At 40.6% G+C, this 21,358-nt stretch overlaps 1 protein-coding gene across 1 annotated transcript in view; it reads right to left on the reverse strand.

Annotated features, from left to right (window-relative positions):
* The window catches only part of PTPN11 (protein tyrosine phosphatase non-receptor type 11), a 78,655-nt gene that overhangs the window by 43,945 nt on the left and 13,352 nt on the right, over positions 1–21,358 (reverse strand). Inside the window, exons 2-5 of the mRNA XM_026514909.4 lie at positions 14,703–14,825; positions 7,368–7,562; positions 5,167–5,359; positions 673–789 (exon numbers count right to left, since the gene is read on the reverse strand). Coding sequence (XP_026370694.1) covers positions 673–789; positions 5,167–5,359; positions 7,368–7,562; positions 14,703–14,825 — 628 coding nt within the window. The remainder of the gene's footprint in view (positions 1–672; positions 790–5,166; positions 5,360–7,367; positions 7,563–14,702; positions 14,826–21,358) is intronic.

Genomic DNA, 21,358 nt, shown 5'->3' on the forward strand with positions numbered 1-21,358 from the left:
AAATTCAGCAGTTGGTGTGAAATGAAGAAAGTATTACAAAAAAAAAAGTGTTAATGCAAAAAAAAAAAGAGAGAGAGAGTTCCATGTTGATAATTCATAAGGCAAGGACAGGAAATTCAAAGGACACAGTAATTCACAATAAAAGTTTTCAAATACAGTTTCACTTTCTTTTCTATTTTGTGAGGAAATAGATCTTTCTTCAATCTCCACACATACTTTACTCTGCTAATATAGATTCAAACCTATTTTTCTTTATAAACAGACCACAAAATTATTTAGAGAGATGATATAATCTGCCACTAGGTAAACTTTGAAAGAGAAATAACTCCAAAGTGAGGACGTGTAATCGCCAAAGGTAACCAAAGGTAGATCTTGAAGGCAAACTTGGTAAAAGCTTGCTTTAAAAACTCTATGAGGCCTTTTAGAGATACACGTGGAGATAATCATGGAAATGATGTAACATCTAAATTTGTTTCCAAATCCCACAGGAGGAGGGCAGTGAGCACAGTAACAGTGAAACAAGAGTTGGTAAACTGACCACAGTTGAAGCTGGGTGAGGGCTGTGTGGAGGTTCATGAGACTGTTCCACTACTCTATATTTGGAATATTCGATATTAGGATTTTTTTCAAACTTTATAAGGAGATGGAGCTTTACCTTTCCAACATGCTCACCTGCTTGAGTTGTAGTACTGTGCCCAATGTCTCCACCATGGGATTCTTCTTGTAATGCTCCACAAGGTCTGTCAAAGAGTCAAACCGTTCTCCTCCACCAACATCATATTTCAGTTCCTTTCAAGACCAAAAAAAAAAAAAAATCCTGCTTATTACCTTTATGCTAAATTGCTGTTTTTCCCAACTGAAGTACAGAGACTGACTCTCCCCCTAAGCTCAAACAGTGGCAGTAGTACAAGGGAGAGGAAGCGAGGATGATGGGACTGGAAAGGCTGACCCAAGGGGAAAGAGCTGACTGTGAGGTGTGAGCAGCTCTAGGTAAAGTATCTCTCAGCAACTAGGGTAGAAAAAATTGTCCCCTTCGTAAGTTAACTAAGTAGCCAAAGAAATGAAAAACAGTATTCTTTACTATTTACTTACACATAGAGGCTAAGAAACTATACGGCAGGCTGCTGAAGAGAAGGTAAATAACAACTTCTCTCTAAAACGTAACAAACTCCAAGGCTGGGTAGACAGCACTGAAGGCCAACGTACATGTCTCTACTTTCCTCTCCTTCTTCTTCTTTTTTTTTTTTTATTATGTTAGTCACCATACAGTACATCCTTAATTTTTGATGTAGTGTTCCGTGATTCATTGTCTGCGTATAACACCCTGTGCTCCATGCAATACGTGCCCTCCTTAATATCCATCACTGGGCTAGCCAATCCCCCCACCCCCCTCCCCTGTGAAACCCTCCATTTGTTTCCCGGAGTCCATAGTCTCTCCCTACTTTCCTCTTCTAATGAAAATTTAAAAGGGAAATTATAAACAGAGGCCAGGAAATTTTTTCTGACAAAAAGGTCAAAATAGGCTATTTAAGGGAAACAACAGGAAAAGATGTTATTATTATTAAGAAAATACAATACCCTAGAAATTATATATGAAGATATCTGGGTACGATCTTTTCTTTAAAAATAAAACTGTGATGAGAGGGTGGGGAAGAAGCACCTTCGGAATGACAAAGTAAGGACCTCTGAAAATCCATTCTTCCATAAAAGCAAGAAAAACATTAGTAAAGGGACGCCTGGGTGGCTCAGTCAGTTAAGCAGCTCCCTTTGGTTCGGGTCATGATCCCAGGGTCCTGGGATTGAGTCCCACATCAGGCTCCCTCCTCAGCGGGTAATCTGCTTCTACCTCTGCCACTACCCTGCTTGTGCGCTCGCTCTCTCTCTCTCTCTGACAAATAAACAAATAAAGATTCTTTAAAAAAAAAAAAGCCTGAGAAACAAACTGAGGGCTTCAGAGGGGAGGGGGGGTGGGGGAATGGGATAGGGTGGTGATGGGTAGTAAGGAGGGCACGTATTGCATGGTGCACTGGGTGTTATATGCAACTAATGAATCATGGAACTTTACATCAAAAAATAAATAATAAAAATAAAAATTAAAAAATAAATTGATCAAAAACATTCAAATAAAAAAAAAAGCCACTAGTAAAAACTGTCCTTGAATTTTCCAGAACTCTGGAAATTAACCAAGAACTTGCAACAGTCCAAGGAACATTTATTCAAGAAAAATGACTGAATCTTGGTAAGGAGCAAACCGCAGCATTTTAACTTGCCCTATATTTCCATTTATCTCTCCCTAGCTCTTCTATAGCCTTGAAAACCAACAGCCTCATAACCACAGTAGCTGTGAAAGCCAGCAACCTAGCACAGCTAGAGGGGACAGAATGAATTTGGGAGCTCTCGAGAGACCTATCTCCAGAGAAAAATCCCTACAGGCAAACCTTGTTTTATTGCACTCTGCAGATATATATTTTTTACAAATTAAAGGTTTGTGGCAACCCTGCATCAAGCAAGTCTATTTGCAGCCATTTTCCCAACAGTATTTGCTCACTTTGTGTCTCTGTGTCGCATTTTGGTAATTCTTTCAGTATTTCAAACTTCTTCATTATTATTAATATATTTGTTATGGTGATCTGTGATCACTGATTATGACTCACTGAAAGCTCAGATGATGGTTAGCACTTTTTAGCAATAAAGTATTTTTTAATTAAGGTATGTTGTCCAAAAAAAAGTATATTGTCTATTGTTTTTCAGACATAATGCTACTACACACTTAATAAACTACAGTATAGTATGGCATAAACATAACTTATATATGCACTGGGAAACCAAAAAATTAATTTGACTTGTTTTATTGCAATATTCATTTCACTGCAGTGGTCTGGAATTGAACCCATAATATCTCTGAGATATACCTGTACTTGGCCTATTTAGCAGCTCCCTGGAAAAGTCCTATTTTCAGAGCCTGTGTTTATTTGACCTGACTTAGAGCTCGCTCAGCCCTGTCTTCAGGGGATCTGCCCAAAACAATCAGCAGCAACTGTTTAATATCACAGCAGCCTGCGGTGGCAATACCAGTTAAGGCAAATAAGAGACTGACCAAAATGAAAAAAGGAAAATCTAGGCGATGCCCACAGAGGGCTTAGAAAACCTCTTAACACAGAGAGACAAACCAAGAAACAGACTCCTAATTATAGAGAACAAACTGATGGTTACCAGAGAGGAGGCAGGTCGGAGGATGGGGGAAATAGGTGACATGGATTAAGGAATGCACTTGTGATGAGCACCGGCTTTTGTATGGACAAGCTGAATCACATATCGTACACCTGAAACTAATATTACACTATATATTAACTAAATGGAATTTAAATTAAAAGCTAAAAAAAAAATTCTAACATATTCTTGAGAAGCTAGAAAGCTATGTGTACGTGCAGGGCTGCGTGAAGTCCAGGGAGGATCCAAGAAAAACCTAATCTTTGCCTCTAGATGACCTTGAGGTTCTGCACAAACAGAAAGCAAGGCAGAGTTGTAATCTGCCAGAGCACTGAAACTGTGCCCCAACACACACACACACACACACACACACACACACAGCCCCCTTGGCAAAGGCAGAGAGACTTAATGGTTCACGGCATTTAAGGAAATCTCTGTCCAATCATTAACTGACCACTAAGCTAACCAAGCAAAGACTCTGGTGGCTACACATGGCAAAGAATAAAGGAAACTCACGAAACACAGCAAGAGCAACAATAACTACAGCAACAATAAAAAGCAGCAACAACAAACCCTGGAAAAGATGGCATCTGATTTCCAGAATCACATTATATTACTTAAAATGTCTAGTTTCCAACAAAAAAATTAGGAAACATGCAAAGAAACAGGAAAGTATGGACCAAACATAGGGGGGAAAAGCACTCAATAGAAACTGTCCTTGAGACAGCCCAGATAAAGACTTGAAATCAGCTAGTATAAATATGTTCAAAGATCTAAAGGAAACTGTCTTTACAAATTAAAAGAAAATATGAGGATGTTGTCTCACCAAATAGCATCACAAAAATCTGTACACAAATGTTCACAGAAGCATTATTCATAACAGCCAAAATGCCCATAAATTTTTAATGGATAAACAAAACGTACTCTAGCCATACAACGGAATATTTGACAACAGTTTTTTGACACACACCACAATATGGATAAACCTTGAAGACATCATGCAAAGCAAAAGAAACCAGAAGCAAAAGCCACATATTATATGATTCCATCTGTATGAAACAACCCAAACTGGCATATCCATAAAAACAAAAAGTAGATGAGTGGATGGTGAGAGCTGGAGGGAGGGGAAATAATGGGGAGCGACTGGTAATGGACACAGGGTTTCTTTTTGGGGTAATGAAAATGTTCTGGAATTAGTGTCGGTAGCTGCATAATATGTGCATATACCAAAAACTTGTCCACTTTAAAAGGGTGAATTGTATGGTATGTGAATCGTACCTCAATAAAGCTTGGGGTTTTTAATATATATTTAATTTAATTTAAAAACTGACGCATAAGTGAGTAGACAGTTTCTTCCTAGGAAAGTTTGACATAGTTGACCAAGAATCAACCTCCTTAGTCCTGTCACCACATTAAAAACAAGAAATGGTGAGTTCAGGGGCGCCTGGCTGGTTCAGTTGGTAGAGCACGTGACTCTTCTCCTCGGGGTTATAAGTTTGAGCCCCGCAGTATGTGCAAAGATTACTTAAAAATAAAATCTAAGAAAGAAAGGAAGGAAGGAGGGAAGAAAGACAGACAGAAAGAAAGAGTTCAATTCTCCTAGCCTTGGTGTAGGAACTCTAATATGAAGGCAAATGCAGTCACAGGCCAGACCGTGACAATCTTAAGAAGGAACTAAGGCCATCGCTTCAGAAACACGGAGACCGAGGCCGACTCCAGCAAAAACAGATCAGGTAGTACGGGGCAAAAGGTGACGTGCTGAGGCATGACTTAATCTGCCAGCGACAGACTGAAAATAATTTAATAAAGTTCTGAAATGATGAAACAATTGTAATAAATAATGTTCTAAAAGCATGTAAGAAAATCTGACTTCAGAAGTGATGTCTGTCTTCCTCCAGCAGAAGAATCACCCGAAGACGACATTTTGCTAGACCCGTAGTTCAAGTGGGACTTTACCTGACAGCGGATCATGACGTGGGTCACTTTAGACTTGCTGTCATTGCTCTCCCCTTTGTCATCACCAGTTCGGACAGAGAGAACAAAATCTCCGGGATGGCTCTGGCTCTCTCGTACCAGAAAGCTACCATGTTTTCCTTTCTCAGTTAGTAATTTCTCTGCTTCTTTCCCAGAGAGGTGTCCATGAAACCACCTAAAAATTTTAAATGAAAATCAATTGAGTTCTGCAGTATTCTTTCACAAAACTACCATACGTAGCCAGCTCTCCTAAACACAATTAAAAAACAGACCCATTCCTCCAAGAGACTGGCCGATCCCACATGAGACAATTTGCATCCCAAGCAGACAGGAAAAATGAGAAAGATGTTAAGAATAACCATTAAACTTTTTTAATGAGCCCACAGTCATTTGTAACCAAATGCCCTCAATCTTTCCTATTTTCTTTTGAATTTCCCATCTATTAAAAATGCACTTTGTCATTTCTCCAAGCCCTACCCCAAAAGAACCAACTATTTAATCACAGCCATTTAAAGAAATTAAAATAGTGGTGCCTGGGTGGCTCAGTCGGTTAAGCATCTGCCTTCAGCTAGGGTCATGATCTGGGGGTCCTGGGACTGAGCCCCATTTTGGGCTCCCTGCTCGGTGGGAAGTCTGCTTCTACCCCTCCCCACTCCCCCACCCCCTACCCCTACTTGTGCTCTCTCTCTCTCAAGGAAATAAAATCTTTAAAAAAAAAGAAAGAAATTAAAATAGAAAGTCATGGTAGAGACAAAAAAATTCAGCTGAATGTTTGCCCTTGCTTTGGTATGTGAATACTACATAAAAAAGGATTTTCATTATAAATTAATTTAAGCATTCCAAATTTCTTAATATTTCCAACCAGTACTTCAACAGTCTCCAAGTTTGCTGTCATTATCTTTGGACTATGTACTGGGTTATCATTTCAAGCTCTAAAGCATATAACATTTAGAAAAAGGGTGAGGTATTTTGCTAAAAATGTGAATTCCCATGCCTCCCCACCAGAGATAGCAATACACTGAGTTTGAAAGGGGCCCAGCAATCGGCATTTTTACCGAGCACTCCAGAGTCCGGATGCGGGCCACGAGAGGACAGACTCTGAGACAACATTACCCTAAGATATTATTAAAAAAACATGTTAACGGGGCACCTGGCTGGCTCAGTCAGAAGAGCCTGTGACTCTTGATCTCGGGGTCGTGAGTTCGAGCCTCATGCTGGGGGGTAGTGATTAAATAAATAAATAAATAAATAAACTTTTTAAAAAATCTTAACATAGTTACATTACTGATGTGGCTTCTCCCCTCAGGATCTTGGTGAAAGCAAGCACTCTTGTGGCAGATAGCGCTAATGGCTCATCGCTAGAGGAATATACTTGGGAGTTATCTTTCATCCACCCTCAACTGAACAGAGTAACATTCAGAAATAAACTGAGTTGGCTCGCAGCCTTTTGCTTGAAGCTACAGTGGTAGCCGAAGAAACAGACGATCCGCCTGTTTAACAGCATTGACATAAAGGTGCAAGTTGAAGCAACCTATCTGAAGGTATAAAATATACAAACCTAATTAAGAGGCCCTGAATTTGTAGTGAGTCAGAGAGGAGTCTGGGAATGGAGAAAACCAATAAAATCAATAAAAATAAGTCAGGTCCCAGCTCTCCTCAGCTTGGTTCCAACACAAGGGGAAGATCTCTGAAATAATTTAATTCCCTCTAAGTGAGGTCATTCTCCCACATTTGTGGATACAACATAACAGAACTGGTGAAAAATCTGACCCTCTGAGCTCTCTGCTTTTCAGCTTCCGAGCTTAAACTGACATCTGTTGGTGGCATCGCTGAATAGCTGGTGGGGAGCTACCACAGAACTGCTGGCTGTTTCGGCGCCTCCAGTAGCACTTGTTTTCCTCTCCTAACTCTCAGAGATTATCAGCTCAAGTTCAATAATCTTAAAATTACTGCAGGTACCAAGTATATACAGGAATTGTCTGAGACCCCTGCAAAATTAAGTGTAAAGAACACTAATCGAAGCTTCTACAAGAGGCACTCTGAAAATAATCGGATCCTATGATTCTTGCTTCAGTAAAACTTCAGTTACAAAGATTACAGCTTGGGAGACAGGTAAAGCCAAAGCCCCATAATGCATTTCTAGAACGGCCACAGCATGGGAGAGATGCCCCACAGTCACTGACCTTTCAGAGGTAGGATCTGCACAGTTCAGAGGATATTTAAGCTCAATAACATCTCCATTCTTCTCTTTTAATTGCCCGTGATGTTCCATGTAATACTGGACCAACTCAGCCAAAGTGGCAAACTTCTCCCCTCCGTACAAGTCATAGTAATCACCAGTGTTCTGAATCTTGATGTGGGTGACAGCGCCATTTCTTCTAAAAGAGTCCATTGGGGGAAAACAAAAACTAATAAAGAGCTACACTGGTAAACATATTCAATACCAGGTTTCGCCTAAACCTTGAAACACACCCAAGAAGCCAGTATGCACTTCTCCTGTAACAAACGCGGTCAGTGAAAACCACACAGTCGACCCATTTCAACACAAGGGGCTTTGTTTCTTGGCTTCTTTTCCTTCTACCACTTCTATTTTGGAAGTCTGACCAATCAAATTGCATATATTAAGTCACAATAATTTTTCTCATCAGTAATTAATAGAAACACATATATTAAAGTTAAACATCTATCTTCTAATCCAGTAAATCCACCCATAAGTATTTTGTCCTCTCCCCCAAAAATGAAAGTGTATAGCTACCCAAGGACTTGTATAAGAATATTCAATACAGCTTTATTTGGAATAGAAAAATACTGAAAACTCAAACATTTAACACCAAAATGGATAAATAAATAGTTGCATACTCATACCACAGAACACTCTACAGCAATTTAAAAAAAAAACAAAAAACAAAAAACACTGATACATACAATTACCTGGATGAATCTCAAAAACATTGCATTAAGAGAAAGAAGCCGGGGGCGCCTGGCTGGCTTAGTCAGGGGAGCATGTGACTCTTGGTCTTGGGGTTGTGAGTTTGAGGCCCACATTATGTGTAGAGATTACTTAAAAACTTTTTTTAAAAGAGAGAGAGAGAGAGAGAGAGAGAAGCCAGACACAAATGAATATATATGATTTCATTTGTCAATGAAGTTGTAGAATCAGCAAAATTAGTCTGGGTTAGAAATGAGAAGAGTAGGGGCGCCTGGGTGGCGCAGTCGTTAAGCGTCTGCCTTCGGCTCAGGGCGTGACCCCGGCGTTATGGGATCGAGTCCCACATAGGGCTCCTCCGCTATGAGCCTGCTTCTTCCTCTCCCACTCGCCCTGCTTGTGTTCCCTCTCTCGCTGGCTGTCTCTCTCTCTGCCAAATAAATAAAATAAAATCTTTAAAAAAATTTAAAAAAAAAAGAAATGAGAAGAGTGGTAGCTACTTAGAAGGAGGGAGATTAGAAAGGGGCACAAAGGAATCTTCTAGGGTGATGAAAATATTCTGACTGTGGTATTGGTTCCATAAATAAATACATTTGTCAAAATTCATGTCACTGCACACTTAAGATACCGTATATAATCATACCTTAAATAATCACTTTAAAAACACAGACAACTGACAGTTTCCAGCACAAGATGGCTAAAATGCTATCCCACTGAGTTGACATAACATTGACCAAAAGTTTCTAAAATTTGGTACTTTAGTTAGCCTAGGCAGTCTGTGATTTCCATTCAGTTTTCTGAACAAATGAATACATCACAAGGACACTCATTATTACCTTGGGGCGGAGGGGGAAGGCCCTCCAAGGGGCTGGGCACTTCCAAAATGATACCATTGACCTATATAAGCTTTTAGTCTGACCCTGTAGCATTACTGATGAAGCCTCTGGAAAATATAAACACATTTCTACCAAAGAAAAAAGAACATGGGAACTAAAGAAAATAAGAAAAACCGTCCCTTAATGTTCCTGACAATACCTACTTTTAATTTTTAGTGACAACATTTTCCAGTGGGTAAAAAGGGTCCTTCAGGTCACCCTCACCTTCAGGTCAACTATATCTGACTCTACTGTAACACCTGAGCTTCCCATTTCTAGCCTTTACTCAATGCCTTAACACAAAGATATTTCAGGTATGAACTACATTAATATACAGCCACAAAGATGGATCTCAAAAACATAACAGTGCATGAAATAAGCACAATGCAGAATGATATGTTCAGCAGGTACCATTTATGAAAATTTAAGCACACACGCAAACAAAACTATATATTATTCAAGATACAGACATACATACACGTGTTACATTTTATTACTGTAAAAATATTATTTCCATGTAGTGTTACTTATTGTATTACAAATACACACACACACACACACACACACATATATATATATATATTTTTTTTTTTTAATGAATTAGAAGTACAACAAACTCATGAGAGTAGCTGCCAATGGGACAAAAGGAAGAACAGGATCAAGGATGGTGAGTAAAGGGAAATTTTGTTTTATTTTATATTCGATTTTGAAGGAAAAAATGACTGGCAGTAAATACAACATGGGTGATTGTACATAATTTTATGTAGTTTTCTGTATTTTTTTCCTCAAAATTAAAAAGGGAGAGTGGGAGGAGGAAGGGGAAAAAAACGGGTGGGAATCTTCCTTGATGAACTGAATATAAGGTAACATAATGATCAAATTATAAGCATGGGCACGTAACATAAAGGTTAGATTGTCTGCACAGAACCGGAACAACAGACACATCATATGCACACGCGCACACGCACACACACGGAGGCACGTGCACATCTCTAACGGCAGCTGTACACACACAAAGAAACATAAAAGGTGAAACTTGGCAGTGTTGTACAGTTGTTAAAAGCAGTGGTTCTAGGGGCGCCTGGGTGGCACAGCGGTTGAGCCTCTGCCTTCGGCTCAGGGCGTGATCCCGACGTTACGGGATCGAGCCCCACATCAGGCTCTTCTGCTATGAGCCTGCTTCTTCCTCTCCCACTCCCCCTGCTTGTGTTCCCTCTCTCGCTGGCTGTCTCTGTCTCTGTCGAATAAATAAATAAAATCTTTAAAAAAAAAAAAAAAGCAGTGGTTCTAGGACAGTTCACAAAAAGAGATACAAATGGCCTTTAAACACATTAAAGGAAGTTCACCTTCAATCCTGAGAGAAATAAAAATTAAAATTCACAGTGATACCATTTCTCACCTATCAAGCTGATGAAAAGGAAAAGCTTGACCACACTCAAATGATGAAGCGGTGGAAAAACGGGCCCCTCGTATATGACCGGTGGGAGTGCAAAATGGCACAATAACTATGGAGAAGAATTTGAAAAAACAATGCTATCTGTGCATTTACTCTCTGCCCCAGTCACCTCGCTCCCGGCATTCACCCAGAAGACAGCTTTTCAAAAGCACAGAACATATGCAAAATGGGATCACATTCACTGCAGCCTTATCTATCACTGTTAAATATTATAAAAAACTAAATTCCCATCTATAGGGAAATTGTATAAACGTATATGATATTCAGTTGACTACGAAGATGAGAAAGATCACTAAAGGGGCGCCTGGGTAGCGCAGTCGTTAAGCGTCTGCCTTCGGCTCAGGGCGTGATCCCGGTGTTCTGGGATCGAGTCCCGCATCGGGCTCCTCAGCTGGGAGCCTGCTTCTTCCTCTCCCACTCCCCCTGCTGTGTTCCCTCTCTGCTGGCTGTCTCTCTGTCACATAAATAAATAAAATCTTTAAAAAAAAAAAAAGATCACTAAAAGATTTCTGTAAGAGAAAAAAGTAAACTCTAAAGAAAGATAGTTAGTATTCTACTTCATGTGTAAAAAGAAACCAAAGGATAAACTAGAAATTAAGGGAAATGATTACCTACAGGGATGGATGGAAATGGTGCAAGGTATAGATATAAGAATGGGATTTCTCAGAATATACCTTTTCCTACAGTTTGATTTTTAAATCTTGTAAATGTTTCACATATTCAAAAATACAATTAAATCAACAAAAATCAGAAAAAGATGAATACCTGAAAAACACTGAATACAAATAGAAAGAAATGAATCTCACTTTTTAATTAGCTCACAACTACAAAGAAAACTAATTCCAGTACCTTTTGAGCAGTACTGACTGTTTGCCTTTAGTGATGTATTCTAAGAACAGAAAGACTGAAAAAGTCATAAACTTCACTTAACAGGTTCATAGTTAGAAATGACAGTGGTATAGTAATTCTGAAACTATTATAGAATTGGCCAAGTGAGGTCATATTTTGTTGCTGCTGGAAGCAGGGTTCTCCACACAGGAGAAGGGAAATACAAATACAGAATGAGAAAAGGTGACAAAGTTGCACTAAACTTGAACTATCAGTAAGAACACTTGGTTTGAAATATATAAATATTTATTTCCTAGCTCTGTCTACTGTGAGGGCTGAGAAGCAATAAACACACCTAGCTTCTAAATCTTGGTTTCTGAACACCATTCCCCACTGAAAGAATCAAGGTTCTTGAGAGAAACGAATGATTCCAGGCTTGAGGGGGAAAAAAAACTATAAAAATGGCCTGAAACATCTCACAGAGCCAGAAGGCAAGGACGTATTCAAAGATCACTGGAGAAATGTCAAAAGGATACAGGAACCACGCGGGCCAAAAGTGGGGCAACTTGAACATCAAAAATAATAATGAGGCTGGGGCACCCGGGTGGCTCAGTCGGTTAAGCAGCTGCCTTTGGCTCAGGTCATGATCTTGTGATCTCGAGGTCCTGGGATCCAGCCCCACATTGGCTCCTTGCTCAGCAGGGAGTCTGCTTCTCCCTCTGTCTCTCCCTGCCTGACCCCCTCCCCTGCTCATGCTCTCTCTTTCAAAAAAATAAATAAAATCTTCGGAAAAAAAGAGAAGAAAAGTAACAGAATTAGAAAAATAATTTTTCAGGTGCCAATATAATGATTTATTCAGCCAAACTTCATCAGCGTATGCTAAAAACATGAAATGAGAAAATGCTGGGGGAAGAAGATACTCACAAACTATCATCCATCAGACCAAGGATTAATTACAAAAAGAAAAAGGTGCCTTTGTAATGAAAAATCTGGCAAACACCTGAATCCAGCAATTAAACTGAATAGCACCAGAAGATGGTGCAAATAGGCACTCTGTGCTTCCTCCTGTGAAATAATGGGGTGGTCCAGCATCACCTCTGGAGTGTGTTTGCCAAAAACATTTCATCCGGATGTAATCAGCGAATTGAGATTGGAGGACAGCCTAAGAAATGACTGGCCTGACTGCCCAAAAGAGCCAAAAGACGGGGATAAAAAGAAAAGGTCAGAAGAGAGAGAGACAGACTAGAAACATAAAAATTAAATGCAATGAATGATCCTTGAAGAGATCCTCCTGAATCTAGTCTGGGGGTGGGGGAGGGGCAAGGGAGAGGTGGGGGGGGGGGGAGACTCAACTGCTTCAAAAGCCATTACTTAATAATAAGGGAAATCCGAATAGAGATGATATATTATATAATAGACAATATTACTATAGCAAGGTTAGAATGTATTACCCATAATAATGATTTTGAAGTTAAGCAGGAGAATGCCCTTGTTTATCCGACATACACACTGAAGTATTTGAAAGTAAAAATAGAGGCGCCTGGCTGGCTTCGTCAGTAGAGCATGCAGACTCATGACCTCGGGGTTATGAGTTCGAGCTCCACGTTGGGTGTAGAGATTACTTAAAAATAAAATCTCTAAGATTTTTTTAAAATAAAATAAAGGTAAAAAAAAATATCCTGATTATCTGCAATTTATTTTCAAAGAGTTCAGGGGAACAAAAAAGCATATACACAAACATACTCAGGGCAAACATGACAAAAAGCTGGCAGGTGAAGAGAACGTGGGTGTTCACTATATTCATCTTTCAACTTTTCTATACGTCAGCAACTTTTCAAAATAAAAAGCTGAGGAAAAAGAGGAAAAAATCCCACCAATACTCTAGTCCTGGTTCTGCCGCTGACTAGCTGTGAGACCAGCTAACTAACCTAACCTCTGTGCCTCAGCTTACTCACCTAGAAAATGAAGATAATTGTGGAACTTATTCCTAGCTTGTTGGGAAAATTAAATACGGTGATAAGTGCAGAGTGCTTGGCACAAGGGCTGGCACCTGTGTCAAGTCCTCCCTCATGTTTGCTACCGTCAGCGGCAGCAACATTACCATATACTCTCCGTCCAAACTCTCGCAACTCAGATATCGTACAACTCTAAGTTAGAAGCCTGTGCTGAGAGAAGTGCTTAGGACTGAAAGACCCATTCCTTGTATTAAAACATAAGGAAGGGCGCCTGGGTGGCTCACTCGGCTCAGGTCATGATCTCAGGGTCCTGGGATCGAGCCCCGCACTGGGCTCCCTGCTCAGCGGGGAGTCTGTTTCTCCCTCTCCCTCTCCCCCTCCTCCCTGCTCATGCTCTGTCGTGCATGCGCTCTCTCTCAGATAAATAAATAAAATCTAAAAAAAAAAAAACCTCACAAGGAAAAGCTAAGGAGAGACGCTCCTCAAAAAACTAATCTTAGCCAAAACAAGATTTCCCAAGTCCCGAAGGGATCCTAAATAAACCTATCACAGCTTATCTAACCCTCTATTGTGGGACACTGGGTTGTTTTTCGTTTGTTTTAAATTTTTTGGAACGGTATGATCAATATCCTGTTACATGTCTCTGAGCAAGTGTGACAGAATTTTTCTAGAAACTGACTTTCTCTTATGTACTATTCCCTTTACTCTAGATTATTCCAGGAGCTATAACTCTACCGCTTTATGAATTTGCTTTTATTATTGCTATTTTTAAGTAAGGAAGTAAGTAAATTATGTAGGCCATTAAAAGGAATAATTAGCTCTATATGTACCAACAGAGAACTCAAAAACTTTAAAAAGGAAGTTGCAGAATAATAGATATAAGACCATGCGTGTGAATTCTAAAAACACACAGACCAACTTTATATTGTTCACAATAATACCAAGACAGTACAAGTATAAAAACACATTCAGGAAGGATATATGCCAACCTCTCGACGGTGGTTTCCTCTGGGGAAAGAGGGAGGGGAATGGGACTGGGCAGGGGAACAAACGGGACCACAACTTCCTCAGTGATGTTAATTTCTTGAAAAAGAAAAGCGATCCGAAGAAACTCTTAAAAAGCATTTTTCCCATTAAAAAATCAACAGAAGGAAAAGGAAAAATGCAGGCAACCAGGTTCAGGATGAGTGGAACCAGGATCGGGCAGTGCATGGCTTAAAGACTCGCAACACTCTGTCCACCTCACCCTCGGGGGTCTCTCAGGGGAGAAGAAATGCCCATCATGATGCCCCTTCTGCCGCATTCTCACGCGCCCTCTCAGGAGGCCACACCGGAGCCCCACAAGTGGGCTTGACTTGCATCTGACACGTGGGCCAGGCCTACAAACTCTCATTGAGGGTAGCAAGTTGTCCTGGGGGGGGGGGTAACTTTTCCCTCCTGAAAAACCCCTGCAGGGTTCTCTTTTTCTTCCAACTTACCTGACGGAAAGGGTGAAGTCTCCAGGGTTACTTTTACTGGGCCTTGCCAAAAAACTGCCATCAACTCCTCTTGTCAACAGCAGGTTTTCTGCCTCCACGCCAGTGATGTTTGGGTGAAACCATCTTGAATGAGAGAAAAATAGAGAAAGCAATGAAGACCAAAAGACTCCATCAGCACTACTTTCCACACCATCACAGCTAAAATGCCATGCGTAGAGTGGCTAATAAAAATATAAAATGGGACCTTCCCTTCCTCTTCCCCCTCTTCTCCTTGGTCACTGCCCCCTCGACTTCCTCTTGGTAGGAGCCTGGGATCCTGCTAGCGCAGTCGGTAGGGCCCGGGGCATGGTCAGTGGGACTGGGCCTGGGGGTATGAGTATTAAGCCGAGCCCGAAGTCTGGAAAGATAGTCCATGTGGTCAGGAGATTGAACACATAGAGCAGAATTAAACAAGTAAGGAAAGAAACTAGTGAATAAATAAACATATTAAGGATAATGAGAGCCAGGTTTCCCACTATTGGAGAGGGGATACAAATATGGAAAGGGAGAAAACCAGAATAAACCAGATTAGAAGTGGAGGTAATGTAAACTCTAGTTTTTAATACACATATAGAGACCGCTATAGAAACACAGATGTATGGTTCTGTGTATGTCTACGTGCATTTGTGCGTGCATATACATAACGTTTCTTCCTAGCTCTCTTCTAAAACAGCCAGGAAGCAACGACACCCCAGTAGCCATCAGCAAAACCAGCATCGTTTTCATGGTTTCTAAATACCATTCTCCAACAAAAAGAACTGGGTTCCTTGGAGAAAGAGCTGATTCCAGGTCTGGGGCGCTAACAGTAAGATGAGCTTGGAACACCTCACTGTACCACAGTACTCTGCTCGGGGTTGGGGGGCCTGCTTCTCCCTCTCCCTCTGCCGCTCCCCGTGCTAGTGCTCTCGAGCTCTCTCTCTCAGATAAAAAACTAAAATCTTAAAAAAAAAAAAATACATATGGACAAAGGGAAAGCTCTCTGCAGTAGAATCACAAAGAATGATTAATAAATATAGGAGGAATAGCAGAATAAGAAAATTAGAAATAGAAATAGAAAAAATTAAAAATAGAAAAAATTAGAAATAGAAATAGAAAAAAAATAGAAAATCACTACTAGTAGTTCAGGCAAGAAAACTCACAGGACCCTAAAACTGGTGGTGGGGGCGCCCAGGGGGCTCAGTCGGTTGAGTGACTGCCTTCGGCTCAGGTCATGATTCTGGAGTCCCAGGATTAAGTCCCGTATCAGGCTCCCTGCTCAGTGGGGAGTGTGCTTCTCCCTCTGACCCTCCCCCTTCTCATGCTCTCTCTCTCACTCTCTCTCACATAAATAAATAAAATAATCTTTAAAAAAACAAACTGGTGGGTGGACATTTTGGGAAGGACAGGGTATTTACAGCAACTCAAAGTACCTCCCCACAAAGTGCTTATTAATTACTTGTTAATTAACAAATAAAAAATACTAATGAACTTCACAGTGGAGAACTTGACAGATACTACCGTAACCAGATTAAACTGGCATCATGTGCCTCCTGACATCACGCACTGAGAAGAACACGTGCTGTTTCTGTGATATTCCTGCCAAAAATGCATTACCTAATCTAATTATGAGGAACATCAGACAAACCCCAAGTGCATGACATTCTACTAACTAACTGGTACATACTCTTCAAAAATGTCAAAACTGTGAAGGGGGAGGGGACATCCAAAGAACTTTCCAGATTACAGTCCAGAGACAGGACACAAGTAATATACTGCATGGTTCTTTCTGGACTGTATCATTGACCAGGGGGAGGTAGGAATTTGATGATCATACCATTATAATGTAAATTTCCTGATTTCGACAAGTGCACTCTAATTACGTCTGTGTCTCTGTTTTTAGGAAATACACACTGAAGTATTTTAGAGTACCAAGACATCATATCTGGAACTTACTCAGATGGTTCAGAATGAAGTTATACATACAATGTGTATATATATATGGGGGAGGGCAAATGTGGTACAATGCTGGTTGCTAAATCTGGGTTAAAAGTAAACAGAAGTAGGGGCGCCTGGGTGGCTCTGGCTCAGTCATTAAGCGTCTGCCTTCGGCTCAGGGTTTGATCCCAGGGTACTGGGATCGAGCCCCGCATCAGGCTCCCTGCTCCACTGGGAGCCTGCTTCTTCCTCTCTCACTCCCCCTGCTTGTGTTCCCTCTCTCGCTGGCTCTCTCTCTCTGTCAAATAAATAAATAAAATCTTTTTAAAAAATAAAATAAAATAAAAGTAAAAGTAAACAGAAGTTGTCTGTATTATTCTTACAACATTTGTATAAATTTGAAATTATTTCAAAACAAAAAGTTTTAAAAAACACACAAATAACCAAGTCTACCATGAATGCCAGCTACTTCAGAGGATTCCGCTCTAGTTCCCAGCAAGATTTCCCTCATGGATTCCAAAAGTCACCAAGATTTGTGGTAAAAAGAGTAATTTCTGAAGTCAAACTATCTGGGGCCTTTATAGGCTAATTCAATCCTCCATGGAACATACGTCAATTATTAAATGTAGAGTCCTGATACTGACGATCAAATGAACTTTCAAGACTCCTCAACAAATACTGGCCCAATTAAAGTGTGTTACAACAGTGAAGAACAGAACACGCGAGGGTGAAAAGCTGTCATACATCGTGCATTAAGGACATGGGAAGCTCTGCAGCCTTGTGGTTAGAGCTCTGATCACAGAGACCCAGGTGCACATCTGAGCTCTACAACTCACTAGCTCAGCCACCTGGGCAAGTTCTTTCCACCTCAGATTCATCATCCTCAAAAAGGCAATGACTGATCATTTTTTTTTTGCAATGATAATTCTTATGTTCCTTTTAAGAATAAACTGAGAATCCATACAGTATACTATCAGTCAGCAATTAGAAGTAACAAAGTACTGGGGGTGCCTGGATGGCTCGGTCAGTTGAGCGATGGACTCCTGGTTTTGGGTCATGATCTTGGGGTCGTGGGATCGAGCCCCATGTTGGGCTCCACGTGTCTGCTTGAGAGATTCTCTCTTTCCCTCCCCATCTGCCCCTCCCCCACTCCTGTTTTCTCTCTCTCTCAAATAAATAAATACATAAATAAAATCTTTTTAAAAAGTAATGAAGTACTGATATATGCTACAATTTGGATGAACCTCAAAAATATTATGCTAAAGGAAAGAAACCAGACACAGGAGGCCACATGCTGTATGACTCCATTCATGTGAACTGTCCTGAATAAGCAAATCCGTAGAGACAGAAAGTAGATTAGCGCTTGCTTTGAGAAGGGGTACCTAATAGGTGCACGGTTTCTTTTTGAGGTGATGAAAATGTCCTAAGATTATAGTGCAGTATGTGAATATACTAAAAACCACTGAGCTGTGTCCTTTAAATATGTATGGTATGTGAATTATATTTCAATAAAGCTGTTGAAAAAAAAAAAGAATAGGGACTGGGCAAAAAAACAAAATAAATAAAAAACGAAAATAAAAAAGAATAAACTGGGATAATAAAAAAGAGGGCTTACGAAATCCACTCATTCCACAAACACTGAGTACCTATCACAGGCACTAAGGATGGCACGCCAGTTAACAGAATAACATCCCTGCCCTCAAGAGGGCTTCTTTGCAATGGAGGAGATAAAAAAAAAAAAAGAAAAGAAAAGAAAAGTAGATAAATAAAATGTCAGATGGTGATAACTGCTACAAGAGGAATAAAGCAGTGGGGCACCTTGGTGGCTCACTCGGTTGAGCACCCGACTCTTTGGGATCAAGCCCCACCTCAGGCTCCCTGCTCGGTGGGAAGTCTGCTTCTCCCTCTCCCTCTGCCCCTCTCCCCTGCTCATGTTCTCTCTCTCACACTCTTGGTCTCTCAAATAAATATATAAAATCTTTTTTTTTTAAAGATTTTTTTTATTTATTTGACAGAGACAGGCAGCGAGAGAGGGAACACAAGCAGGGGGAGTGGGAGAGGAAGAAGCAGGCTCCCAGTGGAGAAGCCTGATGTGGGGCTCGATCCCAGAACGCTGGGATCACACCCTGAGCCGAAGGCAGACGCTTAACGACTGCGCCACCCAGGCGCCCCACAAATAAATATATAAAATCTTAAAAAAAAAATTAAAAAAAGAAAGAGGAATAAAGCAGTGAGAGGGATGCTACTTATACGGGATATACGGGGAGGGCCTCAGGGACAAGGTAACGTCTGACAAGACCAGGCCGAAGCAAGGCAGCAACACGCCCCTATAAAGGAGAGGGGCGTACCAGGCAAGGGGTGGACCATACACGACATGTATGCAAGGGGCCAGGGTGGCTGGGGCAGAATGGGCAAGGGACAGACGGGTAGAGGAAGCCAGTGGGTTAAAAAGAGCCAGAAGACGTAGGGCCTCGGAGACGCTGTAGAAACTTCAACCTTTATTTTTTGTGAAATGGGAAAGGACTGAAAGGTTCAGGCAGAGGAGCGACACGATCTGACTTACATTTTTAAATCACCTTTCAAAGTACTGTGCAGGGATCACACACAAGTCAGTCAAGAAAGCCACCGTGGTAAATAATCCAGACAAGAAATGATGGTACCAAGAACCAAGGTGGCAGCGGTGGGAGGAGTGACAAATAGTCCAACTAGGAATATCTTGAGGGTAGCCAACAGGATTTCCTAAAGGATTATACGTGGAATGGGAAAGAAAGGAGTAAGTACACTCCTAGGTTGGAGTCTAGTCAATTAGAAGGCTGGAATTTTGGAAAGGGTGGGGAAAGGGAAATCAAGGGTTAGATTTGGTACGTGTTAAGTTCGAGATGCTTAGCTGTCCAAGTGTTGGTGCACACTAAGCACTAAAAGTTAGACACTATTATTGACAATCGTAATAATAAACGTAAGATTGTTCTGACAAGAAATAATCAGAAAAGGCAAGAATGCAGACATATTCCTGCTGTTTACATTAACTGAAATTCATTTTATTTTTAGTTTTTCCTATACCATGTCACTAGTGTTTTAGGGGGAATCTACACATCATTCTGATTGGCCTTGAGAAAAAAATCACACAGGCTGCAGCTACTGTCCTCGTTCACATCCCAGCTCTGTGTGACCATGGGCTAGTGATTTCACTTCACTGTTAACTCATCTATAAAAAGGACACAGTAACAAATGCATGTGTGCAAACATGGAATCCTCTGATCTACACCCCAATTTTTTTCACTAACTACAACTCAAAGATCCTTCTACAAGAGTACATTGTTTTTAACAGCTACACAATATTCCATCGTATGAATATACCCCCAAGAATTCAATTCCCATTATAGGACATTTATATTATGCCTGGGTTTTGTTATTACAAATAATGCAGCACAGGAGCACCTGGGTGGCTCAGTCGGTTAAGCGACCGACTCTTGGTTTTGGCTCAGGTCATGATCTCAGGGTTGTACGACTGAGCCCCATCTTGCACTCTGCGCTCAGTGGGGAGTCTGCTTGAGATTCTCTCTCTCCCTCTCCCTAGCCCCCAGCACTCTCTGTGGCAGGGCGGGGGGGGGGGGGAGCTGGCAGGACATGGTGCAGGCAGGTTCCATCACTCCTGAATCTCCCTCCAAAATAGTAGGGCTGCATCACTGCTCACTCTCTGTAAAGCATGGTCTGCACCCAGCAGGGCGGGGGTGGGGGTGGGAGATGACTGCTGTTCATAATGTTGAATTTCTGCAAAATAAACTGTATTTGCAAATCCAAAAAAAAACAAACAATACAGCAGAAGACATTCTTTACAATCATCATTATACATTTTCTCAAGTACATCCATAAATTAAATTTTCAGAAAATTGCTTTGGCAAGAGTTTGCCTTTCACTTTGACAAATCTCCCCAGCTGCACTCAAAAGAAGGTACAAGTTTCCATTCCCATAAATTGAGTGTGAAAGCCCGTTTTCTCTCACTTTTGCCAATACTGCATATATTACCAATTTTTTTCATCTTTGTCGATCTGATTCATGAAAAAAAGTACCATCCTAGTTTGCATTTCTGTGTGACACTAAGCACTTTTTCATGTTTTCAAAGCCCCTTTTCTTCCTTTTCTGTGAGTTGTCAGTTTGTCATTGTTCATTTTCTCTTGCATTTTTTTTCTTCTTACTGATTTATAGGAGCTCTTGATATAACCAGAAAATGACCCTTTATTATACGTGTGGCAAATATTCATCTTAGCTTTTTGCACTTTTCACTGTTTGTGGTAATCTTTTTCCACAGAAATTCATCTTGGCATGGTTAAATTTATCAGATCTTTCCTTTATGATTTCTGAGTTTCTCACTATGCTTAGAAAAACTTAACTCATAGCACTGTTGTGAGACAGAAATAAATTAATACACATAAAATGCTTAGCACAGAACCAGCCCTTTGAGTTTCACCTTTGGAACTAGGAATTTAGGTTTTAGTCAGAATAAAATACTTTTTAGAATAAAGGCACATATTTTCACAGGACCCTGTAAGATGTGGTCCCAACCTGATTCTCTCTCTCTTTTTTTAAGATTTATTTATGAGAGAGAAAGAGAGTGAGCATGCAGGAAGGAGGGGCAGAGGGAGAGTGAGAGAGAGAATCTTAAGCAGAGTCCCTACTGAGCACATAGCCACAACCCCGAGATC

This window comes from Ursus arctos, unplaced genomic scaffold, assembly GCF_023065955.2.
Source record: "Ursus arctos isolate Adak ecotype North America unplaced genomic scaffold, UrsArc2.0 scaffold_34, whole genome shotgun sequence".
Taxonomy (NCBI): Eukaryota; Metazoa; Chordata; class Mammalia; order Carnivora; family Ursidae; genus Ursus; species Ursus arctos.